We start from the raw sequence: 25,306 nt of genomic DNA, 5'->3' as shown, positions 1-25,306 counted from the left end.
GTTATGTATATACATGTATGCATGTGTGTGCACAGATGCAGAGATAAAGCAAACATAGAAAATGTTAATAATTGGTGAATCTTGGTAAAGATATATGGGTATCTTTGTTTTCAATGTTTCTATGTTTTTTCAACTTCTCCATAGGTTTGAAAATTTCCAAAATTAAAAAACAGGAAATGGGGACTTCCCTGGTGGCGCAGTGGTTAAGAATCCGTCTGCCAATGCAGGGGACACGGTTCGATCCCTGATCCGGGAAGATCCCACATGCCACGGAGCAACTAAGCCCGTGTGCCACAACTACTGAGCCTGAGCTCTAGAGCCCATGAGCCACAACTACTGAGTCCACGTGCCACAACTACTGAAGCCCATGCGCTTAGAGCCCGTGCTCTGCAACAAGAAGCCACCGCAATGAGAAGCCCACGCACCGCAACAAAGAGTAGCCCCTGCTCGCTGCAACTAGAGAAAAGCCTGAGTGCAGGAACAAAGACCCAATGCAGCCCCAAAAAATTAATTAATTAAAAAAAAACAGGAAAGGACTTAAAATCAACTTAATTTTCCTTTCAAATGCACAATAGACAATTATGCCAGTAAGTTGTAATTAAAAACTGCCTCATTTTGGGACTTCCCTGGTGGCGCAGTGGTTAAGACTGCATTCCCTATGCAGGGGGCTAGGGTTCAATCCCTGGTCAGGGAACCAGATCCCACATGCATGCCGTAACTAAGAGTTTGCAGGCCACAACTAAGTAGCCGGTGAGATGCAACTAAGGAGCCTGCCTGCTGCAACTAAGACCCAGCACAACCAAATAAATAAATAAATATATGGTTTTTTTAATTAAAAAAAAAACTGCCTCATTTCGATTTGGGAAAAGTAGAGACTTTAGGCAGTTTACTAATATACTCTAAATTAGACTAAAGAATGGAAAAGAAATCAAGTTAATTAAAAGTTCTATTTCTGATTTCTCTTGTGCCACTGTATCATAAATAATTCTTTTCAAAGGTATGAAGTATATAAACACTCACTATCTTCTCCTGGACAGGGCATTCCAGGACGTTCTGGTACACAAGGGAATACTGAAAAACAACAAACTAAAATTAATACAGCATATTTAAAACATACAAATTACACAGAATTTTAAATTCAAATATCACATAAATTGATCTAAATTTAAACCTGACCCTCTCTTGACACAAGATACTTAACATACGGTCAGTACTATTTTTGGAAGGGACCCATTTTACCAAGGCTATAATAAAAGAAATTCTTATGAAAGCGAACATCCATAAACAATGCATTAGAAGCTCAAATTACTCATTCCAATCCCTATTACATCACTAATTTATTTTTTTTTGGTCATTAGAGAAATCATTAACTATTTCCTTAAATCCTCATTGTAGTGACAAATTTGCTGGGATGAAGAACTAAAATTACAAAGTGTATGCAAATATAAACATGAGGCACTACAGTTTTTTAAAGACGTATACTAAACTTAGGAATAAATTAACATTAAAAACAGTACCCAAATCCAAAAATGTAAGTTTTGTCTTAGGAACTATAGATTTATAAAAATGCTAATTCAAAACATTTTTATAGGGCTTCCCTGGTGGCGCAGTGGTTGAGAGTCCGCCTGCCGATGCAGGGGACACGGGTTCGTGCCCCAGTCCGGGAAGATCCCACATGCCGCGGAGCGGCTGGGCCCGTGAGCCATGGATGCTGAGCCTGTGCGTCCGGAGCCTGTGCTCCACAAAGGGAGAGGCCACAACAGTGAGAGGCCCGCGTACCGCAAAAAAAAAAAAATAAATAAATAAATAATAAATAAATTTTATAAAGAGATAGAATATAATGAAATCGTACATTTATAAACATCTAGTCAACTCTTCGTAGTCTGTGATGTACAAAAAAGGACATGGTTTTGAGCACAGAGTATGGGAAACACAGTTCCTGGAATATTTTTAAAAGTTGAAATATAGGGGCTTCCCTGGTGGCGCAGTGGTTGAGAGTCCGCCTGCCGATGCAGGGGACACGGGTTCATGCCCCGGTCCGGGAAGATCCCACATGCCGCGGAGCGGCTGGGCCCGTGAGCCATGGCCACTGGGCCTGCGCGTCCGGAGCCTGTGCTCCGCAACGGGAGAGGCCGCGACAGTGAGAGGCCCGTGTACCGGAAAAAAAAAAAAAAAGTTGAAATATAAGCTAACTTCTGAAAACAGATCTCTGATATAGCATAAAAAGCAATAAAGCTTAAGACAAATAATTTCTTTAATTTATTCTAGACAGAGACGACCAAAGGAAGACTTCTAACATTCTTCCAGGATCTCAACAAATTAGAGTATGAATCCCATGGGAGTCACTATGTCAAATTCTGAAGGGAAACAAAAATCAAACTATTTTTAAAAAAAAATCACACTGTAAAGGAAACTACAAAGGAATAATAACAAGGTATTGAAATAAGTCATTATATTGAGGGAAGATTTATATTTGTTTCAAGTTGTAAAGAGTTCCCTAGGTCTAGTCTCCTAAGGCTCCCAAAAATGTTATGTGAAATACTGCCAATGTATTGCAATTATATTAAGCATATTAAGTGGATTCTACATGACCTAAAAAAATTGAGGGGTAGCATGGCAGAATGAAAATAACACAGATTTGGAAAGAGAATACCTAGATTTACAGCCCAGGTTTACAATGTACCAGTTACACGATGGCTGAGTTTAGGTCTCTCCTTCTATACAACTACCCACCTCTCAGGCTTGCTGACCTTTAACACACTAATGACTTTTAAAACACTAATGTCTATGATTACTACATAAATAATTTCACAGTTAACCCTTAAACAAAAGAAAGGACATTTAAGATATCTTACCTTTGGAAACCATCATTTGCATACATTACAAAACTGCAAGGGGATGACTTAGGTTCTGGGCTCTCAATTCTTAAATTCTATGCTAAAACTTTGCTGTAAAACACTGAGATGATCACAGTTTAATACCCAAGAAGGTATACACTAATAAGAAATTTCCTAATATTATAAGAAACTGATCGATTTTGTCTTCTCTAGCATTTGAGATACTACTGAACAAGGACAATTACATAGAAATGAGGGATACAGATGAAGAAAATGACATCAGGACCATGTTTTTAAATGGTTAAGGATACAGGGTTATGTTTTTAAAGAAGCATAGTTCTAGAAGAGTAGGAAATGACTACTCCTTTACCATGAATCAAGAGTTCAGAATCCTTGTTTAGCTCATAAAGCCTAAAGGCTTCTTCTAACTCCAACTGCGATGATACTGTACATGGGTCTCCTAAAAAATATAAAAAGGAAAAGTAAAGCTCACTTTTAAAATCCTCTACATATGACCAGTAAACAATTTCTACTACATAAAATCTTGAGGAAAAACAATTTCATACTTACAGAGAAATATTTGACAAGGACTAAACTTGAGATATTTATTTAGACAATTCTATTCTGTGAAGTAGGTAACATAACTTCCACTCCTATTTCTACAAAATATTACACGAGGTTCACAGATACCAAACTTTAAATGTATAAAACCATTTAATTCTTGATGATGTTTACATTCAAAATATAGCAAACAGAATCTACCCTGACCACATTTTAGATTGTCAGTGCAAAAAAAGTTATAACAAAGTTATCCACTGACTATTTATAGAAACTCTGTGTCTGGGTTTCTTTTTCTTTCTTTCCTTCTTTTTGATTGTCACTGGAACATGATTAACCGCCAGGGGTAAGTTTTCTGTTACCTGTTTCTTCAAAAGAGGAAGTGAAAGTGGTTTCATCGCCACAATATGATCAGAGGAGGTCTCTATTTAATCATTTTGTCAAATTTTTCCTTCACTGGAGAGCCTGCTCAAGAGGCTCACAGAAAACAAGTATAGCTACTAAAGTACTCTGGACTAAAGAGCAGTCCTACTTGATTGCTTTTAAGTGTAAGTGCCTAGTTTAGTAAACTTACACACAGAGAGGACAAGGAAGAAACATCTCCCTTAGTCAACCAGCCAGTGAACTGAGTCATCCCTGGAAATCAATGAGATGGCACGTCCCCCTGTACGGTGGCATTCCTCAATGAAAAAGTCATTTCGAACATAGTTGGGCCTGAGCTGGGTCCTCAACTCTGCCATTCTTTTGCTCATTCTTGTGGTTACTGGTTACACCAAGAGATGCCATCAACCCTGTCCAAACTTCAGTCACTCTCAGCAGGGAACTCAGTCTACTATTTCACAGAGAAAAGTGAGGTCATTTCCTTTCCTGTTGACTCAAAGAAATGAGCGCCTCTGTTATTTTCTCCAACTTGGCCACTGAGTCCCTTCTTTCCTTTATCTTCTCTGGGCGTTATTCCACTAGTCCTCCCCAGTTCCATCTTCATTTTTTCTCTCCTTCCACTAGCTCTTCTCAGGCAAAGGCATGTTTGAGTCTCCCTCTCAAAAACCTCTCTCCTGCCCAGGGTGCCATTCATTCTGTAGCCACAAGTCTCAAGAGTAAACTACAGACTGAAACGCGGGGGTGAGCGAGAAGAAACGGAAGAAAAAGGGACAGGGCCTTTGAATTTTGACTTCATACTTTTGTATTTTTTAAATCATAGATTTATAATCTTTTAGACTTATTAGAAATAGCTTTTCTTCCTATCAAGAGTGAACGCACCCTGCTTTCTCCATGTTCCTATCTTCCAAGCATTTCTCAAAATTTTGCTATCAGGTTTTAGTCCAAACACTACTAAAACTGCTGTATCTAACGTCATGGAAGAGGCTGCTGAAATCAATAGCATGTTTTGTCTTTACTCTGGTTGACCTCGCTATACCATCGAACAAAGTTATCCACTGACTATTTACAGAAACTTTGTGTCTGGGTTTCTAAACACCATTCTCCTGGCCTACCAACTCTTTTTTTTTAAAAAAAATTTTATTTATTTTTGGCTGCGTTGGGTCTTCGGTTGCTGCGCGGGCTTTCTCTAGTTGTGGTGAGCGGGGGCTACTCTTCGTTGTGGTGCCGGGGCTTCTCCTTGAGGTGGCTTCTCTTGTTGAGGAGCACGGGCTCCAGGCGCACAGGCTTCAGTAGTAGTGGAGCACGGGCTCAGTAGTTATGGCACGCGGGCTCTAGAGTGCAGGTTCAGTAGTTGTGGAGCACAGGCTTAGTTGCTCTGCATCATGTGGGATCTCCTGGACCAGGGATCGAACTTGTGTCCCCTGCATTAGCAGGCAGAAGCTTATCCACTGTGCTGCCAGGGAAGTCCCCAACTCTTCTTTTTTTTTTTTTTTTTTTTTTTTGTGGTACGCGGGCCTCTCACTGTTGTGGCCTCTCCCATTGCGGAGCACAGGCTCCGGACGCGCAGGCTCAGCGGCCATGGCTCACGGGCGCAGCCGCTCCGCGGCATGTGGGATCCTCCCGGACCGGGGCACGAACCCGCATCCCCTGCATCGGCAGGCGGACTCTCAACCACTGCGCCACCAGGGAAGCCCTCCAACTCTTCTTTTAACTTTTTATTTTGGAAATTTTCAAACATATTACAAAATCCTGTTTCACCTGTGGACTCACTCACTTATCCTCCTCCACCATGTCATTCTGAGCAAATCCCTATAATGCTAGATAAAAATTCCTTAATATAATCATAATACCATTATAAACCTATGTAAACTAACAAAAATTCACTATAAAATATCCAAACATAACCATATACAAAAGAATCAAGTTGAACCTTTATCTTATATAATAAATAAAAATTAAATCAAAATGGATCAAAGACCTAAATGCAAGAGCTAAAACTACAAAACTCTTGGGGGAAAACACAGGGAGAAAGCTTCACGACATTGGGTTTGGCAACAATTTCTTGGATGTGACACCAAAAGCACAAGTAAGAAAAAAAATAATACATTGGTCTACATCAAAATTAAAAACTTTTTGTGTAAAAGGACACTATCAGCACAGTGAAAAGACAACCTATTGGAGGAAATATTTGCAAATTATACATCTGATAAGGGATTAATACTCAAAATATGTAAAGAACTCCTACAACTCTACGACAAAAATAAATAAATGAGCAAAGGATATTTCTCCAAAGAAGATATACAAATAGCCAATAAGCACATGAAAAGAGTTTCAACGCCATTAATCATTAGGAAAATGCAAATCAATGAGATAACACTTCAAACCCATAAGGTTTTGTAAAACACACACAAACACTCACAGACAATAACAAGTGTTGGCAAGGATGTGGAGACACTGGAACCCTTGTGCATTGATGGTGGGAATGTACAATGATGCAGCAACCTCAAAAAATAAAACATATAATTACCATATTATCCAGCAATTCCACTTCTGGGTATACTTCCAAAGAACTAAAAGCAGAGACTCCAACAGATATTTGTACACCCATGTTCATAGCAGCACTATTCACAATAGCCAAAAGGTAGAAGCAACCCAAGTGTCCAACAACAGATGAATGGATAAACAAAACATGGTATATACAGTTGACCTTCCATATCTATAGGTTCTGAATCTGTGGATTCAACCTTGGATCAAAAATATTTGAAAAAAAAATTCCAGAAAGTCCATATAAAACTAAAACTAGAATTTGCCACGCACTGGCAAGTATTTGCATAGCATTTACAATGTATTAGGTATTATAGGTAATCTATAGATGATTTAAAGAATATGGAAGAATGTGCATAGGTTACATGCAAATACTACACAATTTTATTTAAGGATTTGAGCATAACCAGATTTTGGTATCCCTGGGAGGCTCTAGAACCAATCTCCTGTGGACACCAAGGGATGACTGTACATACAAAAGAAGTATTATTTAGTCTTAAAAAGGAAGTTGTCTATAAACAGCTCATACAACTCAATATCAAAAAAACAAATAACCCCCCTCCAAAAAAAAAAACAAATAACCCAATCAAAAACTGGGCAGAGGGACTTCCCTGGTGGCGCAGTGTTAAGAATCCGCCTGCCAATGCAGGGGACACGGGTTTGAGCCCTGGTCTGGGAAGATCCCACATGCTGCAGAGCAACTGAGCCCTTGAGCCACAACTACTGAGCCTGCTCTCTAGACCCCACGGGCCACAACTACTGAGCCCACGTGCCACACCTACTGAAGCCCACGCGCCTAGAGCCCACAATCCACAACAAGAGAAGCCACCCCAATGAGAAGTCCACGCACCATAAAGAGTAGGCTCCACTACTGCAAGGAGAGAAAGCCCACATGCAGCAATGAAGACCCAACACAGCCAAAAATAAATAAATTTATATATTTTTAAAAAGTGGGCAGAAGACCTAAACTGATGTTTCTCCAAAGAAGACATACTGCTGGCCAACAGGCACATGAAAAGATGCTCAGCATTGCTAATTATCAGGGAAGTGCAAATCAAAACTACAATGAGGTATCACCTCACACAAGTCAAAATGGCCAGCACCAAAAAGTCTACAAACAATAAATGTTGGAGAGGGTGTGGAGAAAGGGGAACCCTCCTACACTGTTGGTAGGAATATAAATTGGTGTAACCACTATGGAAAACAGTATGGAGGTTCCTCAAAAAACTAAAAATAGAGTCATCATATGATCTAGCAATCCCACTCTTGGGCATATATCTAGAAAGGATGAAAACTCTAATTCAAAAAGATGTATGCACCCCAGTGCTCACTGCAGCACTATTTACAACAGCCAAGATATGGAAGCAACCTATATGTCCATCGACAGAAGAATGGATAAAGAAGATGTGGTATATGTATATACAAAGGAATGTTACTCAGCCATAAAAAAGAATGAAATAATGTCATTTGCAGCAACACAGATGGATGTAGAGGTTATCACACTAAGTGAAGTCAGACAGAGAAAGACAAATATTTGATATCACTTATTTATGGAATCTAAAAAAATGATACAAATGAACTTATTTACAAAACAGAGATAGACTCACAGACATAGAAAACAATCTTACGGGGCTTTCCTGGTGGCGCAGTGGTTAAGAATCCACCTGCCAATGCAGGGGACACGGGTTCGACCCCTGGTCCGGAAGGATGCCACATGCCGCAGAGCAACCAAGCCCGTGCGCCACAACTACTGAAGCCCGCATGCCTGGAGCCCATGTTCTGCAACGAGAAGCCACCAAAATGAGAAGCCCCCACACAGCAACGATGAGCAGCCCCCGCTCACCGCAACTAAGGAAAGCGCATGTGGCAATGCACACCCAACGAAGCCAAAAAAAAAAAAAGAAAACAATCTTATGTTACCAAAGGGGAAGGGATGGGTGAGGGATACATGAGGAGTTTGGGATTAACAGATACACACTAGTATATATAAAATAGAAAAAAAAAAGAGGAAGCAAATTTTGACACATGCTACAACATGAATGAACCTTGAAGACACTACGGTACGTGAAACAAGTCAGTTACTAAAGGGCAAATATTGTATGATTCTACTTCAGTAAGGTACCTAGAGTAGTAAAATTCACAGAAACAAGGTAGAATGGTGGTTGCCATTTGCTGGGGGAGAGAGAAGAATGAGGATTTATTGGGTAAAGAGTAACTTTATAGGGTAAAATTAATGGGTAAAGAGTTTCAGTTTGGGAAGATGAGAAAGTTCTGGAGATGGATGGTGGTGATGGTTGGTTCTATCACTATATTAACTAAGAAAAAGCCACAGAGTGGTGCTGTGCCAGTTCTAGGATTCCACCTTATAAACATCTGGCATCTTTTGCTTTTTGTGCTTTTGGGAGCCCTAAGTCACCATGTAAGAAGTTCAGCTGCCTCTGAGAGTAGAAGCCCTGAGACTACACAAGAGAGAAAGAGAACCTACTATGCTAGCATCCCAGGTGAGCCTCCACGTGACTCCAGACCCGGCTGCCATCCAATTGCTATTGCATGAGAGACCTCAAGTGAGACCAGCAGAGCCAATCAACTCACAGAAGTGTAAAAAGACTATAAAATAAAAGAGTGGGTTTTTTTAAAGCCAGTAGGCTTTGAAGTGATTTGTTATGTTACAAACACCTTCCTGTCACCTTTCAAGGTGAATCTTGAAATTCTGTGTATCTTACAAGACCCAGGACAAATGCCACCTCTTCTGAAAAGCTTTACCTGAGGGGGTAATGTTTCACGTTTTTTTAAAAATGCTAGATATAATCTACTCATTTTTAATAACAGCTTTATTGAGATACAATTCACACAGCATTCAATTTACCCATTTGAAGTGTACAGTTCAGTGGTTGTTAGTATATTCAGAGCTGTGCAACTACCACCATAATCAATTTTAGAACATTTTCATAACCCCTCCTCAAAAAAAACCCGTCCAATTATCAGTCACTCCCCATTTCCCCCCAACCTCTCCTTCCACGGTCAGACCTAGGCAACCATTGATTATTTTCAGTCTCTATAGATTTGCCTTTTCTGGACATTTCATATAAATGGAATCACACAATATGTGGTCTTTTATGTCTAGATTTTTTTTGCTTAGAGTGTTTTCAAGGTTCATCTAAGTTGTAGCATGTATCAGTACTTCAGTCCTTATTTATTAGTGAATAATACAGTAAATATTCTTGAACTGAAATATTTGTGCTTGAATAATTTCTCATGATAATTTCCTAGAAATAGAAATGATTGCCTCAAAGTGTGCCCATTTAAAATTTTGACAATTATTTCAAAATTTGGAATGATAGTAACTCCAAAAAGGTTATGATATATACACTCAACCAACAGTGTGTTTTTCCTAACCCCTACAGGTAATGATTAAATTTTAACTATTTTCTAATCTGATAGGTGAAAACTGATGTCTTATTTTAAAATCTTTGTTTCTTTAATTATTAGTGATCCTTGAGCTTTTTTTGTCATTTATGAATTAGCTATTTGCACCTTTTTCAGTAGATGCTTCATCTATTTCTTTTTGACATAATTATTTTATATTAGAGATAAGCAATCCTTTGTAAATGTTGCAAATATTTTTTCTCAGTTGTTATTACTTCTAGATCTGTGATTATGATGTTTTTTAATATAAAGAATTAGGAAAAGTCTTCCATCTTTACATTTCCTTTTTCAGAATTTTCCCATTTATTCTTTTTTAAAATTAATTAATTAATTAATTAATTTTTGGCTGCATTGGGTCTTCGTTGCTGTGCAGGCTTTCTCTAGTTGCACAAGCAGGGGCTACTCTTCGTTGTGGTGTGTGAGCTTCTCATTGTGGTGGCTTCTCTTGTTGCAGATCACGGGCTCTAGGTGTGCGGGCTTCAGTAGTTGTGGCACGCAGGCTCAGTAGTTGTGGGTCATGGGCTGTACAGCACAGGCTCAGTAGTTGTGGTAGATGGCTTAGTTGGTCCGCGACATGTGGGATCTTCCCGGACCAGGGATTGAACCCGTGTCCCCTGCATTGGTAGGCGGACTCTTTAACCACTGCACCACCAGGAAAGTCCCCCCATTTACTCTTGAGCATTTATTTTTCCAGATGAAAATTGCCAGTTTTTAAAAAATCCTATTAGAATTTTTTTGGGGAACTGTGCTCTTTACAGATTGATCTATAGGGAGTTTACTTTTTATATGTTACTTCTCCCTAACCCATTATTCAGGTTTTATTTATGGCACCCAATTGTTTTTTTGGTTTTTTTAACATCTTTATTGGATTATAATTGCTTTACAACATTGTGTTAGTTTCTGCTGTACAACAAAGTGAATCAGCTATATGTATACTTATGTGGGTTTTTTTTAAGCTTTCTTTATATGGTTTCTATGCATTTCTTTAAAGTTTATTCCTAGATTTAAAAAAAAATTTATGTTATTACATGGATGAAATCTTTTCTTCTAATATACTTTCTGACTGAGTATTACCTTTATAAAGGAAAGCTATTTGCTCTCTCATATACTAACTTTATATTTGTCTTAGTGTTGTTGATATCTTAAGAGACTAGTAGAAAAACAGGTCAATATGATTCAACCAGACTGCATAGATATAGCATTTTTATTTATTTATTTATTTAATATTTATTTGGTTGCACCGGGTCTTAGTTGCGGCAGGCAGGCTCCTTAGTTGCGGCTCCAGGGCTCCTTAGTTGTGGCATATGGGCTCCTTAGTTGCAGCACGCGAACTCTTAATTGCGGCATGCAAACTCTTAGTTGAGGCATGCATGTGGGATCTAGTTCCCTAACCAGGGATCGAACCCAGGCCCCCTGCATTGGGAACGCGTAGTCTTATCCACTGTGCCACCGGGGAAGTCCCAGATATACCATTTTTAGATCAACATTCAGTACACTGATAATAACAGGTGTTGGTGAGGATGCAGAGAAACTGGAATCCTCATACACTGCTAGTGGGAATGTAAAATGGTGTTGCTGCTTTGAAAAACAGTCTGGTAGCTCCTCAAAAAGTTGAACATTTGTTACCATATGACCCAGCAATTCCACTCCTAGATATATATCCAAGAGATATGAAAACATATGTCCACACAAAAAGTTGTAACGAAATGTTCATAGAAACATTACTCATAATAGCCACAAAGTGGAAATAACCCAAATGTCTATCAATTGATGAATGGATAAATAAAATGTGGTATCCATACAACGGACTATTAACCATTAAAAAAGGATTAAGTGGGTCTTCCCTGGTGGCGCAGTGGTTGAGAGTCCGCCTGCCGATGCAGGGGACACGGGTTCGTGCCCCGGTCCGGGAGGATCCCACATGCTGTGGAGCGGCTGGGCTCGTGGGCCATGGCCGCTGAGCCTGCGCGTCCGGAGCCTGTGCTCTGCAACAGGAGAGGCCACAACAGTGAGAGGCCCGTGTACCGCAAAAAAAAAAAAAAAAAAAAAAAGGATTAAGTATTAATACTTTATATATCATGTCTAGATTAGGCAAATCTATAGAAACAAGAGCTAGATAAGTGGTTACCTAGGTCTGGGGACAGTGGGGGAAGGAGCTTGGGGGAAATAGAGAGTAACTGCTAATAAGCATGGGGTTTCTTTTTTGAGCGATGAAAATGTTGTAAAATTGATTGTCGTGACGGCTGCACACTCTCTGCACAAATATACTAAAAACCACTGAATTGTACACTTTAAATAATAAATTATATCTCAATAAAGCTATTTAAAAATATTTAGTGCAGCATTTTTATAAAAGTGAGTTCGAGGGCTTCCCTGGTGGTGCAGTGGTTGAGAGTCCGCCTGCCGATGCAGGGGACGCGGGTTCGTGCCCCGGTCCGGGAGGATCCCACATGCCGTGGAGCGGCTGGGCCCGTGAGCCATGGCCGCTGGGCCTGCGCGTCCGGAGCCTGTTTTCTGCAACGGGAGAGGCCACAACAGTGAGAAGTCCACGTACCGCCAAAAAAAAAAAAAAAGTGAGTTCGATAACAAAGTAATATTCCAGTCCAAAAGCAAAGTCTGTTTTTACTTGCCTCAAAGAAATAAAGCAATTTTTTTATAGACTCACTTTCTCAGTTATGCAAATTTCTCCCAATCTGCCACACACATTAAAGTGTAAGTCACATAATTACACTCTATTTTTTGACATAGGTGTTTTTTTTTTTTGCGGTACGCGGGCCTCTCACTGTTGTGGCCTCTCCCACTGCGGAGCACAGGCTCCGGACGCACAGGCCCAGAGGCCATGGCTCACGGGTCCAGCCGCTCTGCGGCATGTGGGATCCTTCCGTACCGGGGCACGAACCCGCGTCCCCTGCATCGGCAGGCGGACTTCCAACCACTGCGCCACCAGGGAAGCCCTGACATAGGTTTTAAAAAATAACTTTCGCTTCTATAGAAGTATATTTAAGTGCAGGCCAAAGTTTAAAAATAGAAAAGCAACATAAAAAAAGAATAATGAAAATTTCACATTTCAATAAGTGTGCAAATTACTCTTCCAGTTAGAAAAATAAGCCAGCTTAAAGAAAAAAAGTAAAACAAGCCAGTTGACTAAATTAATTCCAAAGAATGAAACAGTCAAAGAATTCTAGGAACAGAATGAATCTGAAATATAATGAATGCTTCATTTCTAATTTTCCAGATGAGGGACCTGAGTCCATGCTGGCAAATACATTTAAGCTCACCTCAGATTGTTTTCTAAACAATGAGAAATATTATATCATTCTCTCTCTCTCTCTCTCTCTCTCTCTATATATATATATATATATCACACATGAATGATACCAATGAATGCCTTATAAGCATCTTGATTTTTAAAAAATTTAAACACTAAATCCAATTTTCTCTAGACTCACCAGCTGCTTTCAATGTCCTAATGGCCTATTTCTACAAAAATTTCCAAAAAAACTTATAAGATTGAACCAAATTCAACACCCAGCAAATTACAGCTTCCACAGTTCAAGTGGCTTCTGCAGTTAGGATGATTTTACTGCAGTAGTATCAATTAAAAAAACCCAAACCTTAACCACCTCACTTTCTGAGCAACCTCAGGTAAACCACTTCTTTAAAATGGCCCCTGATTTCCTTATTTGCAGAAAAAAGAAGAGATGAGACAAAAATGAGTAAATGCTATCTGTAATGGACTAGGAGTATCTTAACAAAAAGGAACTTCAGGGACTTCCCTTGTGGTCCACTGGTAAGACTCAGTACTCCCAATGCAGGGGGTCTGGGTTCAATTCCTGGTCAGGGAACTAGATCCTGCATGCATGCTGCAACTAAAAAGCCCACATGCCACAACTAAGAGTCCACATGCTGCAACTAAGAAGTCCACATGCCACAACTAAGAAGTCCGCATGGGACTTCCCTGGTGGTCCACTGCTAAAGAATCTGCCTTACAATGCAGGGGACACGGGTTCGATCCCTGGTCAGGGAACTAAGATCCCACATGCTGCGGGGCAACTAAGCCGGCATGCCACAACTACTGAGCTCGCACACCTCAACTAGAACCCGTTGCCACAAACTACAGAGCCCATGCATCCTGGAGCTCATGCACCACAACTAGAGAGAGAAAACCTGCATGCCACAACTAGAGAGAAGCCCTCGCACCACAATGAAGAGCCTGTGCACCGCAACGGAAGATCCCGCATGCCACAACTAAGACCTGACGCAGCCAAAAATAAATAATAAATAAATCTTTAAGAAAAAAAAAGAAGTCTGCATGCCACAACTAAAGATCCCTCATACCACAACTAAGACCCGGCACAGCCTAAATAAATAAATAATAAAAACAGAAAAACAAAAAAGGAACTTCAGAAATAAACACAAAACAACACAAAGGAAACATTCAAAATACATATAAAATGAACAACTAAAGAAAAGATCATTGAAAAGATTACAAGTCTCTATGAAAAATAAACACAATTCTGCATCAGGATGATAGGATTATGGATGCAGTTTTTGAAGTTTTCTTTATAACTTTAAAAATTGACTTAATATTAAATCCTTAACTGGCATATACAAGATATCAAAGGTCTAGAAAAGCCTTTAAGGAGTTGTGTGTTGGAGAAAAATGTTGTATTCTCAACTCATATCAACCTAATTAGATGGTTACATGCTCCTGGAGCAAAGGAAAAATCAGCCAGACATTACAAGCTGTATATCATCTAGATAAATGTCATATAAAATAAGTTACTTTCTTAGGAAATGCCTGAGTCAGGACTTTAAAAAGGAGCATCAAAAATCTCCCAAAGAGGTGTCCTGCAGTACTTTATATACAGGTTTTCTCCCAGGCTCCAGATCCCATCACAATTTTCTCCTATGTTAAAACAAGGGCTATATTACCTACATTGCAAAGATAATGGCAAAACTAAAGATTATATATATATATATATATATATATATATATATATATATATATATTTTTTTTGGCCTCTCCCGTTGCGGAGCACAGGCTCCGGACGCGCAGGCTCAGCGGCCATGGCTCACGGACCCAGCCGCTCAGCGGCATGTGGGATCTTCCCGGACCGGGGCACGAACCCGTGTCCCCTGCATCGTCAGGCGGACTCTCAACCACTGCGCCACCAGGGAAGCCCAAGATCATATATTTAAAGTGACTCATAGTATGCTTGGTTCATTATAGGTGTGGCTTTTAATATTGCACTTTGATTAAAAGCCATGAGTGGAATTAACCAGTGTTGAAGGTGTCGTAATAACCATATTTTTAAAAATCAGTTTTTCTCTTTTGCTAGATATTGTCTTTTTGCCAGGCCAGCATCTGCTTGCTGTTGCTTGAAACCTAAGTTAGGTCAAGTATCTGCTTTCAGTATGTACCTAGAGATTGATGCTTTTGAACAACCACAAGGAAGTGTGAAAGTAAAGTTAATCACTGACATTGCATATACTCAAATCTGTTTTGTTTTTATTGGACTGAATGTCTTTGGTTCAGGTATTACCTCTTCAGGCCAACTGCTTAATGCCTGATAAAGCAGGACACATAACTCAGAAGCAGAACATTCCATGTAGAGTCATCATGAAACAAAAATGAGACAGAAAGCTATGTTTCAAAGCCCACTCAATTACTAAAGTCCAAATTCATATCCTAAAAAAGGCATACACCCAGAGTGAGATCTGCTCAGTTCAACAAATTTAAAGGTAATAAAATCTGTATATTAACTAGCAGGCCTGCTCTTTTTTCAATGCATTTACATTTTCTTTTCACCTATAAAAACAAAGAAATTAGAGCGGTGGACCTCAAAGCATTTGGTAAATATGCAAGATCCAATTATTTATGAGATAACTTCACAAGGTGCTGAACATGACACACATATATAACACTAGTTATATTAGGTACTTCAGCATATGGCTGAATTCAGTGCCCACATTTGAAAGAATCAACACAGCCTGAAACCAAAGTTGGCAACATTTAATATTTGCCTGAGATAGCACCTTCCTGATAGATGACAGATAGATGATAGATCTTCCTGATCTTTGAGCCTGCCACAGATTTATAGATTCACTCTCTGCTCCCACCAAGACCTTCCTACTGCCACCCTGCCTCTGAACACTGGGTTCAAGACACTGTATGCCACTTCTGAAAGTCACAGCACTCCCTAAAGGGTTGCATTGCTTAAAATGTAGATTTGAGAAAATTTTCCAAGAATAATATGGTATTTAGGTGGTCATCCTTTCAATATTAGGCCCCATAACAGATAGTAATAGATTTCCGGCTTCTTGCTTCCTTTATCTGGGAGGTAGAAATCAGTGGTTACAGAAGCATGTGCTATCCCATCAAGCTGCTCATCCTCAACTTCCATTTCTGGAGAAGATAAACTAACAGGAACTGGATTTAACCCTACTCCTAAAACAACAGAAAAACTAGACAAAATAAATGAAAAAAAAATGGTTCAAGATATTGGAAATCAAGCAATGAAGGATCAACTGTTTCCAAGTAACTTAAATGGTTATTTAAGTTACTATTTTTGAGCATCCCAGAACAGAGCTCAAAAATATCTACACAAATACAAATATATTCAACATCCAATAAGGCAAAAGTCAAAATGTCCAGAATCCAATAAACTATAAGCAGGCACATGAAGAAGCAGGAAAATATGACCCATAACAGGAGAAAGATCAATCAATTGATACTGACCCCAAACTGACACCAATATAAGAACTTGTAAACATGGACATTAAAAGAGTTATAATTATATCCAATATGTTCAGAAGCTATGGGTATTGAGCATGTTAAGTAAACATGGCAGATATTTTAAAAGACCCAGATTTAATGTCTAGAAATAATGCTACAATTTCTGAAGTGAAAAATGCTCTAGAGGGAATTCATGGCAGATTGCAGGAGAAAAGATTAGTGAACTTGAAAACATAGCTATAAAACTATACAAAATGAAATGCAGAGGAAAAGACTGAAAAAGGAAAAAAATAAAAGAACAGAGAGTTAGTGAGCTTTATGACAAGTTTGAGAAGCCTAATATACATATAACTGGAGTCCCTGAAAGAGGAATCTGGTGACAGAAAACAATATTTGAAGAGATAATGGTCAAAATTTTTCCAAATTTGATGAAAACTATAAACCCATCGATCCAAGTAGACCAACAAATCTCAAGACAAGAAACATGAAGAAAACTGAACTAAGGTCCATCATTATCAAATTGCTTTATCCAGTGATAAAGAGAAAAATCTTAAAAGCAGCCAAAGAGACACATTACATAAGAGAAACAAAGGTAAAGATGACAGCAGATTCTGCATCAGAAACAATGCAGTACAAAACAGTGTACTGAATGAAAAAAAATTATCAACCTATAATTATTTACCCAGCAAAATTATCTTTCAAAAACAAAGATGACCTCAGGAATTCCCCGGCAGTGCAGTGGTTAGGACTCCACACTCTCACTGCCCTGGGCCTGATTTCAATCCCTGGTTGGGGAACTAAGATCCCACAAGCCGTGTGGTGTGGCCAAAAAATACCAAAACCAAAACCAAAAAATGAACCAAAAAAAAGCAAAAAGCCAAAGGTGACCTAGAGGCAAATTCAGACAAATTCATAGAGACAGAAAGGCAAATTCATAGAGAGAGAAAGTGTAAGTGAAGTTACCAGGAGCTGGAGGAGTAGGAATGGAGCTGGAGGAGCTGGAGGAGGGGAGTTTTTGTTTGAGATGACAAAAAGTTCTGGAAAAGGGTAGTGAGGATGGTTGCATGACATTCTGAATGTGCTTAAATGTCACTGAATTGTACACTTTAAAAAGGTTAAAATGGGGACTTCCCTGGTGGTGCAGTGGATAAGATCCTACGCTCCCAATGCAGGGGGCCTGGGTTCGATTCCTTGTTGGGGAACTAGATCCCACATGCATGCCACAACTAAGAGTTCGCATGCTGCAACTAAGAAGCCCACGTGCCACAACTTAGGAGCCCGCAAGCCATAACTAAGGAGCCCATGAGCCGCAACTACAGAGCCTGCCTGCCGCAACTAAGACCGCACACAGCAAATAAATGAATAAATATTTTTTTAAAAAAAGGTTAAAATGGTAAAATTTTGTGTTATGTATGGTTTACAATTTTTTTAAAAAGAATTTTAAAAAAGGAATATACTAGTTCTCCATTTACATGAATAAACCTCAAGATATAAGGCCCAGTTAAAAAAAAAAAAAAAAGGGAAGTTTCAAAATATGTGCTGAATAATGCCACTGATATAAATTTAAAAGCACATAAAGGGAATTCCCTAGCGGTCCAGTGGTTAGGACTCAGCACTTTCACTGCAGTGGGCCGGGGGTTCAATCCCTGGTCAGGGAACTAAAATCCCTCAACCCGCATAGCATGGCCAAAAAACTAAAATAAAATAAATAAAAGTACATAAAAACACTATACTTTGTCATGTATACATACAAAAAGTGACAGATTAGTGGTTGTTTAGGGGTGGAGGGATAGGAGTGCGAAGACAGTTTAGACTATAAACTTATTCTATGGTAGTAGTTGGCTCTTACAGAGGGAAGGGAGACAATGCAATTGGAGATGGGGTTGCCAACAAGAAGAACAGAACTTCGCAGAGACCAGAGCATGTTTGAGAGCATGTCTGAGAGCCCTGGTGCCCTGCTGGACTCCTATGGTCTCTCTTGCTTCACCTTTCAACACATCCCCACCCCACCACTGCAAGGAGTTTCTTCCAGGTGGGCCCCAGTCTGATCCTTTTGCCTTTCAGGCATCACCACAGCCTGGTATATAAATGGTAGCAGCCAGAATTTACTAGGCAGAATGTCTGGGGCATGGAGCTGGGGCAGAGGCCAGAGCTAAGAGAAGTGCTTGGGGACTTCTTAAAGTTAGCTATCTTCTCGTGGGGTCCTCTACCCCCTGGGAGTACAGGAAGACTTTCCAGGGACTACCAGGCATAGACAGTTTTTTAAAGGTATCCATTTCCTCAACTTCCATATAAACTCCTTTCTAAAAACCATCTGCCTGAGAACATGCCTGGAGTGCAGTACCCCATCTCATCTCCTCAAATTTTTCTTTTCCTGTTTCACTAAAAAAAAAAAAAGCATATATACCTACCATATGATCCAGCCATTCCACCTCTAAGTATTTACCCAAGAGAAAAGGAAATATATATTCATACAAAGACTTGTATGTGATTGCCATAGCACCTTTATTTATAATAGCCCCAAACTAGAAACAAACTCAATATCCATCAACAGATGAACAGATAAACAAATTGTGGTACATCCACATGATGGAATACCACTCAGCAAAAAAAAAAAAAAAAAAAAAAAAAAAAAAAAAAAAAGAACTACTGATACACACAAAACATGTATCAATAATTATGCTGAGTGAAAGAAGCCAGACCAAAAATGCAAACTAATCTATAGGGACAGAAAGCAGATCAGTAGTTGCCTGGAATGGAGGAGCAGGAGTGAGGAAATGCAAAGCAGAAGGAAACATTCAGGGGTAACAGATATGTTCTCTACCTTGCTTGCGGTGATGGTTTCCTGGGTGTAAAACTTCATCAAATAGTATACTTACAATATGTACAGTTTATTGTATGTTAATTATACCTCAATAAAGCTATTTTTAGAGAAGTAAAGATACGGAAAAGCTAAAAGAATTCATTACCAGCAAACCTCCACTACAGAAGTGTTAAAGGAAGTTCTCCAAGCAGAAGGAAAATACCAGTTACAAAACAAGATCTGCTCAGAGGTACTCGGATTTTCTTTCTTATTGATGTTGATTTTCATTTTTGAATTTTCAGGTTTGGAGCCACGATACTGCTATCTAAATAACTGAAGTTACACTGAATATACATTCAGTCAAAAAGTTTTCCCTCACTGTTTTTTCTGACATGATTACTGCTATCAGTGTATAGTGCTGGGGATTAAAAAAAAGTATGAAGAATGATTTACTATTTTAGTTCTTAACATACCAGCTAAAATTACACCAGACTGAAGATGTTTGGAAAACATCACATCAGAGAAATATGTTTCTTGCCATCCTAAGTATGGTTTTGTTGCATCTTGGCACTCTATTTTTCCCCCCATGATCAAATCAGATTTTATAATGCAAGCCAGGAAGAAGCTTAACCTCCCAGAATCCAGAAACACTCCATGCTCTTTAGGTCAAAGAAAGTTTATACTCATTTGAAATTTCCATGAAACTCACCTACTAGAGTCAACAGCACTGGATTAAAGAACTATATCCAAATAATACCCTCTCCCACTCTGCAAGTCACCTACATTTTCAACTGTTTCCCTCACATAGTCCTTTACAGGGTGTAAAAAAAAAAAAAGGAATTCACAAATGCTATAGGTAAAAGTATAACAAGGGGTACAATATTTTTGGAAGTCGGTTTGGTACCGCCTATGATCAAGGACACATTCCATTTCAGGGAATTTACAAATAATATAGTACAAGTGTCCCCAAAATACATGCACAAAGATATTCCCTGCACCAGTATTTCTGACAAACTGTGAACTATCCAAATATCTATCAAAAGGGGATTAGTTAAATAAGTTATGGTACAACATTGTTATATAATACTACATAGCCTTTAAGAGGAACAAGATAAATCTACATGCACTGATATGGGGAATATCCTGGTGGTCCACTGGTTAGGACTCCACGCTCTCACTGCTGAGGGCCTGGGTTCAATCCCTGGTCAGGGAACTAAGATCCCACAAGCTGCATGGTTTGGCCAAAAAAAAAAAAAAACCACAGATATGACAAGCTATCTACAAGATGGTAAGGGAAAAAACAGGTTAAATAACAGCTTGTATAATATTAGTCTATTTGTAAGACAGAAAAAAATTGTTACCCTATCCCTTCTAGTTGTATATTCACAGAAAGAGATACCATAAATTCGTTCATAGCAGCTATTTTTGGGGGTCTGAAGATCTCCAGAGACACTTTTTCCTTCAAATAAATAAATATTTTTGTTAAAAAGCATGCATTAGTCTCAATAAAAACTTTAACAAGAAACAAAATACTCAAAGGCTAGTGACAGAAATTACTAGTGTCTAGTAAAAGAGAAGTGACACAGTTAAATTTAAACCGGTATTTAGACCCTGAATAAATTAGAATTTATAGAATTAGAAATTTAGAAAATAATATTAGATGTAATATTTTTAAAGCACATCCTTAAGGAAAAACAGTCACACTTATATAGGGAACTAAAAACTCACATTTATCATGCCCTGCCCCACACTCTCACTGCATATGAGAACCAGGATATGATTGTTACAAAATACTATTCATTCTAAAATGTTTAGTTTGATTAAGCAAACCAGTTTTTCCACATGCTCATCAAAACAAATCAGTAAAACTAGTTTTGAACACAAAGAAGAAGAATGGTTGTCATAAATCTGTGTAAAGAAATGAAGTATGATCTTTATTTGCTCTGATATAAAATCTCACAATTAAATGTTTAGCTTCTAGAACAATGTTTCTCATAAACCAGAGAAATCAAATTATAGTCCTGTCTTCCACTGATTCTAGAGAAAATTTCTTCTCCATATAAGCATGCCCCAATGCCTACATGGCTAAAAATAAAGATGAAAAATTACAACTGAAAAATAATTGCAAGGAACTCAAAAATAATTACTACTGGCTCTGTAAGCCTAAAATTAAGAAATGAAAAAGACTGGTATCAGAATTCACCAGTGTAAAAAGGAACACATGGAAATCAACAGACCTTAATGAAAAGTTGAACCTTTACTTGAATGAGGCAAAGGCTACAGTTTTATAGTTTCCCCAGAAAATTAGGACACTTAATAGCTATTTAGAGAGAAAGAACTATGAGTTACACTATAAAAGAATAAGGCTGTTTCATCAGAGAATTAATTTAATTTACTATGTGAATCTGTTAATTCAAATACACTATTAGGTTAAGAGAAAACAGAATAAACTGCAACTCCTAATGCTTAAATCTCCAATAACTGACATAAAACTGTGGGAAAGGCGTGCTGCCACCCTTTGTACAATTCACAAATATTTTTTGAGCATGCTACTACTGAGTACTGCTCTAGGCATTGGAACTCCATGGAAAAGACAGGATCTCTGCTGTCCTGGAGCTTACATTCTACCATACAAATAAGATACAAAGTGAATAGGGGTTAAGAGGCTTCTTGGAGGACATGACATTTGAATTAAGACCTGAATGACAAGAAAGAGACAGCCATGAGACAGTCTGGGAACAGAACTCTCCAGGCAAAGACAATACAAAGTATAACTGTATTATAAAAATTTTAAATGGACTGTCTCTAAACCAATTTCTATTAATAAAACGCATTTTCTAGGGAATTCCCCAGTGGTCCAGTGGTTAGGACTCCATGCTTTCACTGCTGAGGGCCCGGGTTCAATCCCTGGTCTGGGAACTAAGATCCCACAAGCTGTGCAGTGCAGCCAAAATAAATAAATAAAATAAATTAACTTCTAAAAAAAAAAGCATTATCTAGTGATTCCTATGTGTACTACAGTTTGAAAACCACAGAATGACAAAACCCCAAGTGGAAAACAAATGACATGAAATGATCAGGATAGGACTAAAATAAAAATAACACTGGCTCGGGTAAGAACCAGTTTATTGATGCTAACTATATTTTTTCTTCTTTCTCTTTTTTCTTTTTTTTGGCCTTGCTATGTGGCTTGCAGGATCCCAGTTCCCCTACCAGGGACTGCACCCGGGCCACCACAGTGAAAGTATCGAGTCCTAACCACTAGACCACCAGGGAACTCCCTATGCTAACTATATTCTAGGCACTGTGCTAAATTATATAGTCTCATTTTCAGGCTGAAGACATACTGTGAAATATCCACACCATTTATAATTAACAATATTTACATAAACCTTTAGATAGAGAAGGTCAAAAAGTAGATGCATAGATGAGAAAACTCAGCTTACTCTTAAATAGTACAAAATTTAAAATACAAATCTAGCTAGCTAGATTTTCAAAAAATCTGAGGCTGATGAAGGCAAGAGTGAAGGGATGCTCTCATTCAATGTAGGTGTGCCATAAATTGTTTTAACTTTCTTAGAGAGCAAACTGTCACTATCTACCAAAATCTACAATGTGCATATTCTGCACATTTGCTACAAAGAGAGTCCCATACAACAGCACAAAATTACATATAAAAATGTTCATTATATACTACTTATAATAGCCAGGGGCTTCCCTGGTGGCGCAGTGGTTGAGAGTCTGCCTGCCGATGCAAGGGACACGGGTTCAAGCCCTGGTCTGGGAAGATCCCACATGCCGTGGAGCAACTGGGCCCGTGAGCCGCAACTACGGAGCCTGCGCTCCGCAACGAGAGGCCGCGATAGTGAGAGGCCCGTGCACCGCGATGAAGAGTGGCTCCCGCTTGCCACAACTAGAGAAAGCCCTCCCACAGAAACGAAGACCCAACACAGCAAAAATAAATAAATTAATTAACTCCTACCCCCAACATCTTAAAAAAAAAAAAAGAAATGAAGACCCAACACAGCCAAAAATAAATAAATAAATTTTTAAAAAAATAAATAAATAATAGCCAAAAACTGGAAACAGTCCAAATGTCTGTCAATAAAAGATTAAATAAATCATGAAATATCTACAATATGGAATATTATGCAGTGTTTAAAAAAAAGGTAATGATGAAAATTGATGCACACTGAAATGAAAAAACATCCAATACATAATATAAAAGGAAAGTACTGCTTAATGGTTCGTATATATTTTTTGTGTGTGTGAAATAAAGTGTGCTTATAAGTGATGTACAGAAACAAGAAATATTTGTATATGCATAGACTATATCTAGAAGGATATATACTAAGCTGTGATTTCCTCCCTTAGGGCTAGGATTGGTGAGGGAAGAGAGAAGATAAAGGGCAAACAGAAGACTTCTTTTTAAATTTCATGATCATCTCTTTTTTTTGCCAAACAGTAAACGTGGATTACTTTAGAGAAACTTTTAAAAATGGCCTTAAAAAATGAAAATGGGCTTCAGTTTACCCATACCTTGAAGCTGGAATATCATCTTTTCAGGGCTCTTCATATCACAGAACACAGAAATGGCCAGTCCCAAATATTGAGCTAAATATTAAAATGACATTCCTTAAAATGAAATTCCATTGGTATTACAATTAATAGAAAACCATTATACAAAACTAGTAAATTTAGGCACCTTTCAACTACACTTCAATGACATTCCATCATGTAAAATAAAGTCTAATGTGGTCTGCAAAGCCTTCTGGGATCTAGTCCTATGCTTCTCAAACTTTAATACTCAAGCAACTCACCTGTAGATCCTGTTAAAATGTAGATTCTGATTCAGTAGTCTATGATGGGGCCAGAGAGCCCCCTTTTCTATTAAGTACCACAGACTACACTTTGAGTAGCAAGGATCTAGCCCAAGTTCCTTACCACTCCCCATCCTTAACTTTTAAAATTAATTAATTAAAAAAAAAAATAGAAACTAGTTTTATCTTAAGCACCTGTACCTCAAAAGTCATTTTTTAAAAAAGTGAATTAACATCAAATCTCAATTTTTAACAAGCCCTTTTGGGGCAGCAATAATACCCCTTATGAATAATCAGCATCTCATCCGAATAGTAATTGATTAATATTTTAATTATTTTGGGGGAAAAGTTGTCTCTTAAAAAGCAGCATTAGCGTAACTAGCCTCCCACGGCTTCTGGTTAACAGGTTAAATACAAAAACCCTACACCACCTCCAAAGTTTCCACCACAACCCACAAAGCTGCCAGATCCACCTCCACGACCTCTTTGCGATCTGCAGATTGCATTTCTTGTTTCAAAAGGGCCTTTTTCACTTCACAATTATGCCTGTTAATAGTGTGGTATTTCTGAACAGCAATTTTATCAACTGTATCATGATCATCAAAAGCTACAAAAGCAAATCCTCAATTTCTCCACTCTGCCTGTCTTCCATGGTTGAAAGACCAACTTCTATGGTTTCTATCTTGCCATACTTTCCGAAGTAGTCTCTCATATTCTTCTGTATCTTCTTTAATACCACCAACAAAAAGTTTCTTCACTTTCGGAAGGGCAGCAGCCTTTACAGAATCCTCTTCAGAAACAGCTGTCTTTGGTTCCACCAAATACCCATCAACCTCGGCGGTCCTGCATTCACTGCTGCATCCACCTCTTCAACGCTAGAGTTAAGTCACAAAACTAGAGGTTCTGTGACGTTTTGTTTAGCGGTCTCTCATCACTGCACAATCCGTAAGTGTGCCCCATTTCTCAAAATGTTCTCTCTTTTTTTTTTTTAAACATCTTTACTGGAGTAGAATTGCTTTAGAATGGTGTATTAGTTTCTGCTTTATAACAAAGGGAATCAGTTATACATATACACATGTTCCCATATCTCTTCCCTCTTGTGTCTCCCTCCCTCCCACCCTCCTTATCCCACCCCACTAGGTGGACACAAAGCACCGAGCTGATCTCCCTGTGCTATGCAGCTGCTTCCCACTATCTG

General features: G+C 38.6%; 1 protein-coding gene across 5 annotated transcripts in view; it reads right to left on the bottom strand.

Moving 5' to 3' along the window:
• PRKCI (protein kinase C iota) overlaps window positions 1-25,306 on the bottom strand; it is a 94,457-nt gene that overhangs the window by 40,054 nt on the left and 29,097 nt on the right. The window contains exons 2-4 of one of the 5 annotated variants that reach the window (XM_028491114.2): window positions 23,828-23,902; window positions 3,208-3,297; window positions 1,021-1,071 (exon numbers count right to left, since the gene is read on the bottom strand). In XM_028491114.2, coding sequence (XP_028346915.2) covers window positions 1,021-1,071; window positions 3,208-3,297; window positions 23,828-23,902 — 216 coding nt within the window. Of the gene's footprint in view, window positions 1-1,020; window positions 1,072-3,207; window positions 3,298-3,757; window positions 3,833-6,195; window positions 6,216-7,948; window positions 8,100-23,827; window positions 23,903-25,306 lie in introns of those variants that run through there. The other 4 variants (XM_055083738.1, XM_055083743.1, XM_007100798.4 and 1 more) reach the window with 4 other exon arrangements.

Source organism: Physeter macrocephalus, chromosome 1 (assembly GCF_002837175.3).
Source record: "Physeter macrocephalus isolate SW-GA chromosome 1, ASM283717v5, whole genome shotgun sequence".
Lineage (NCBI taxonomy): Eukaryota > Metazoa > Chordata > Mammalia > Artiodactyla > Physeteridae > Physeter > Physeter macrocephalus.
Note: the sequence above shows the minus strand (reverse complement) of the source record. Positions and strands in the feature narration are given on the sequence as shown.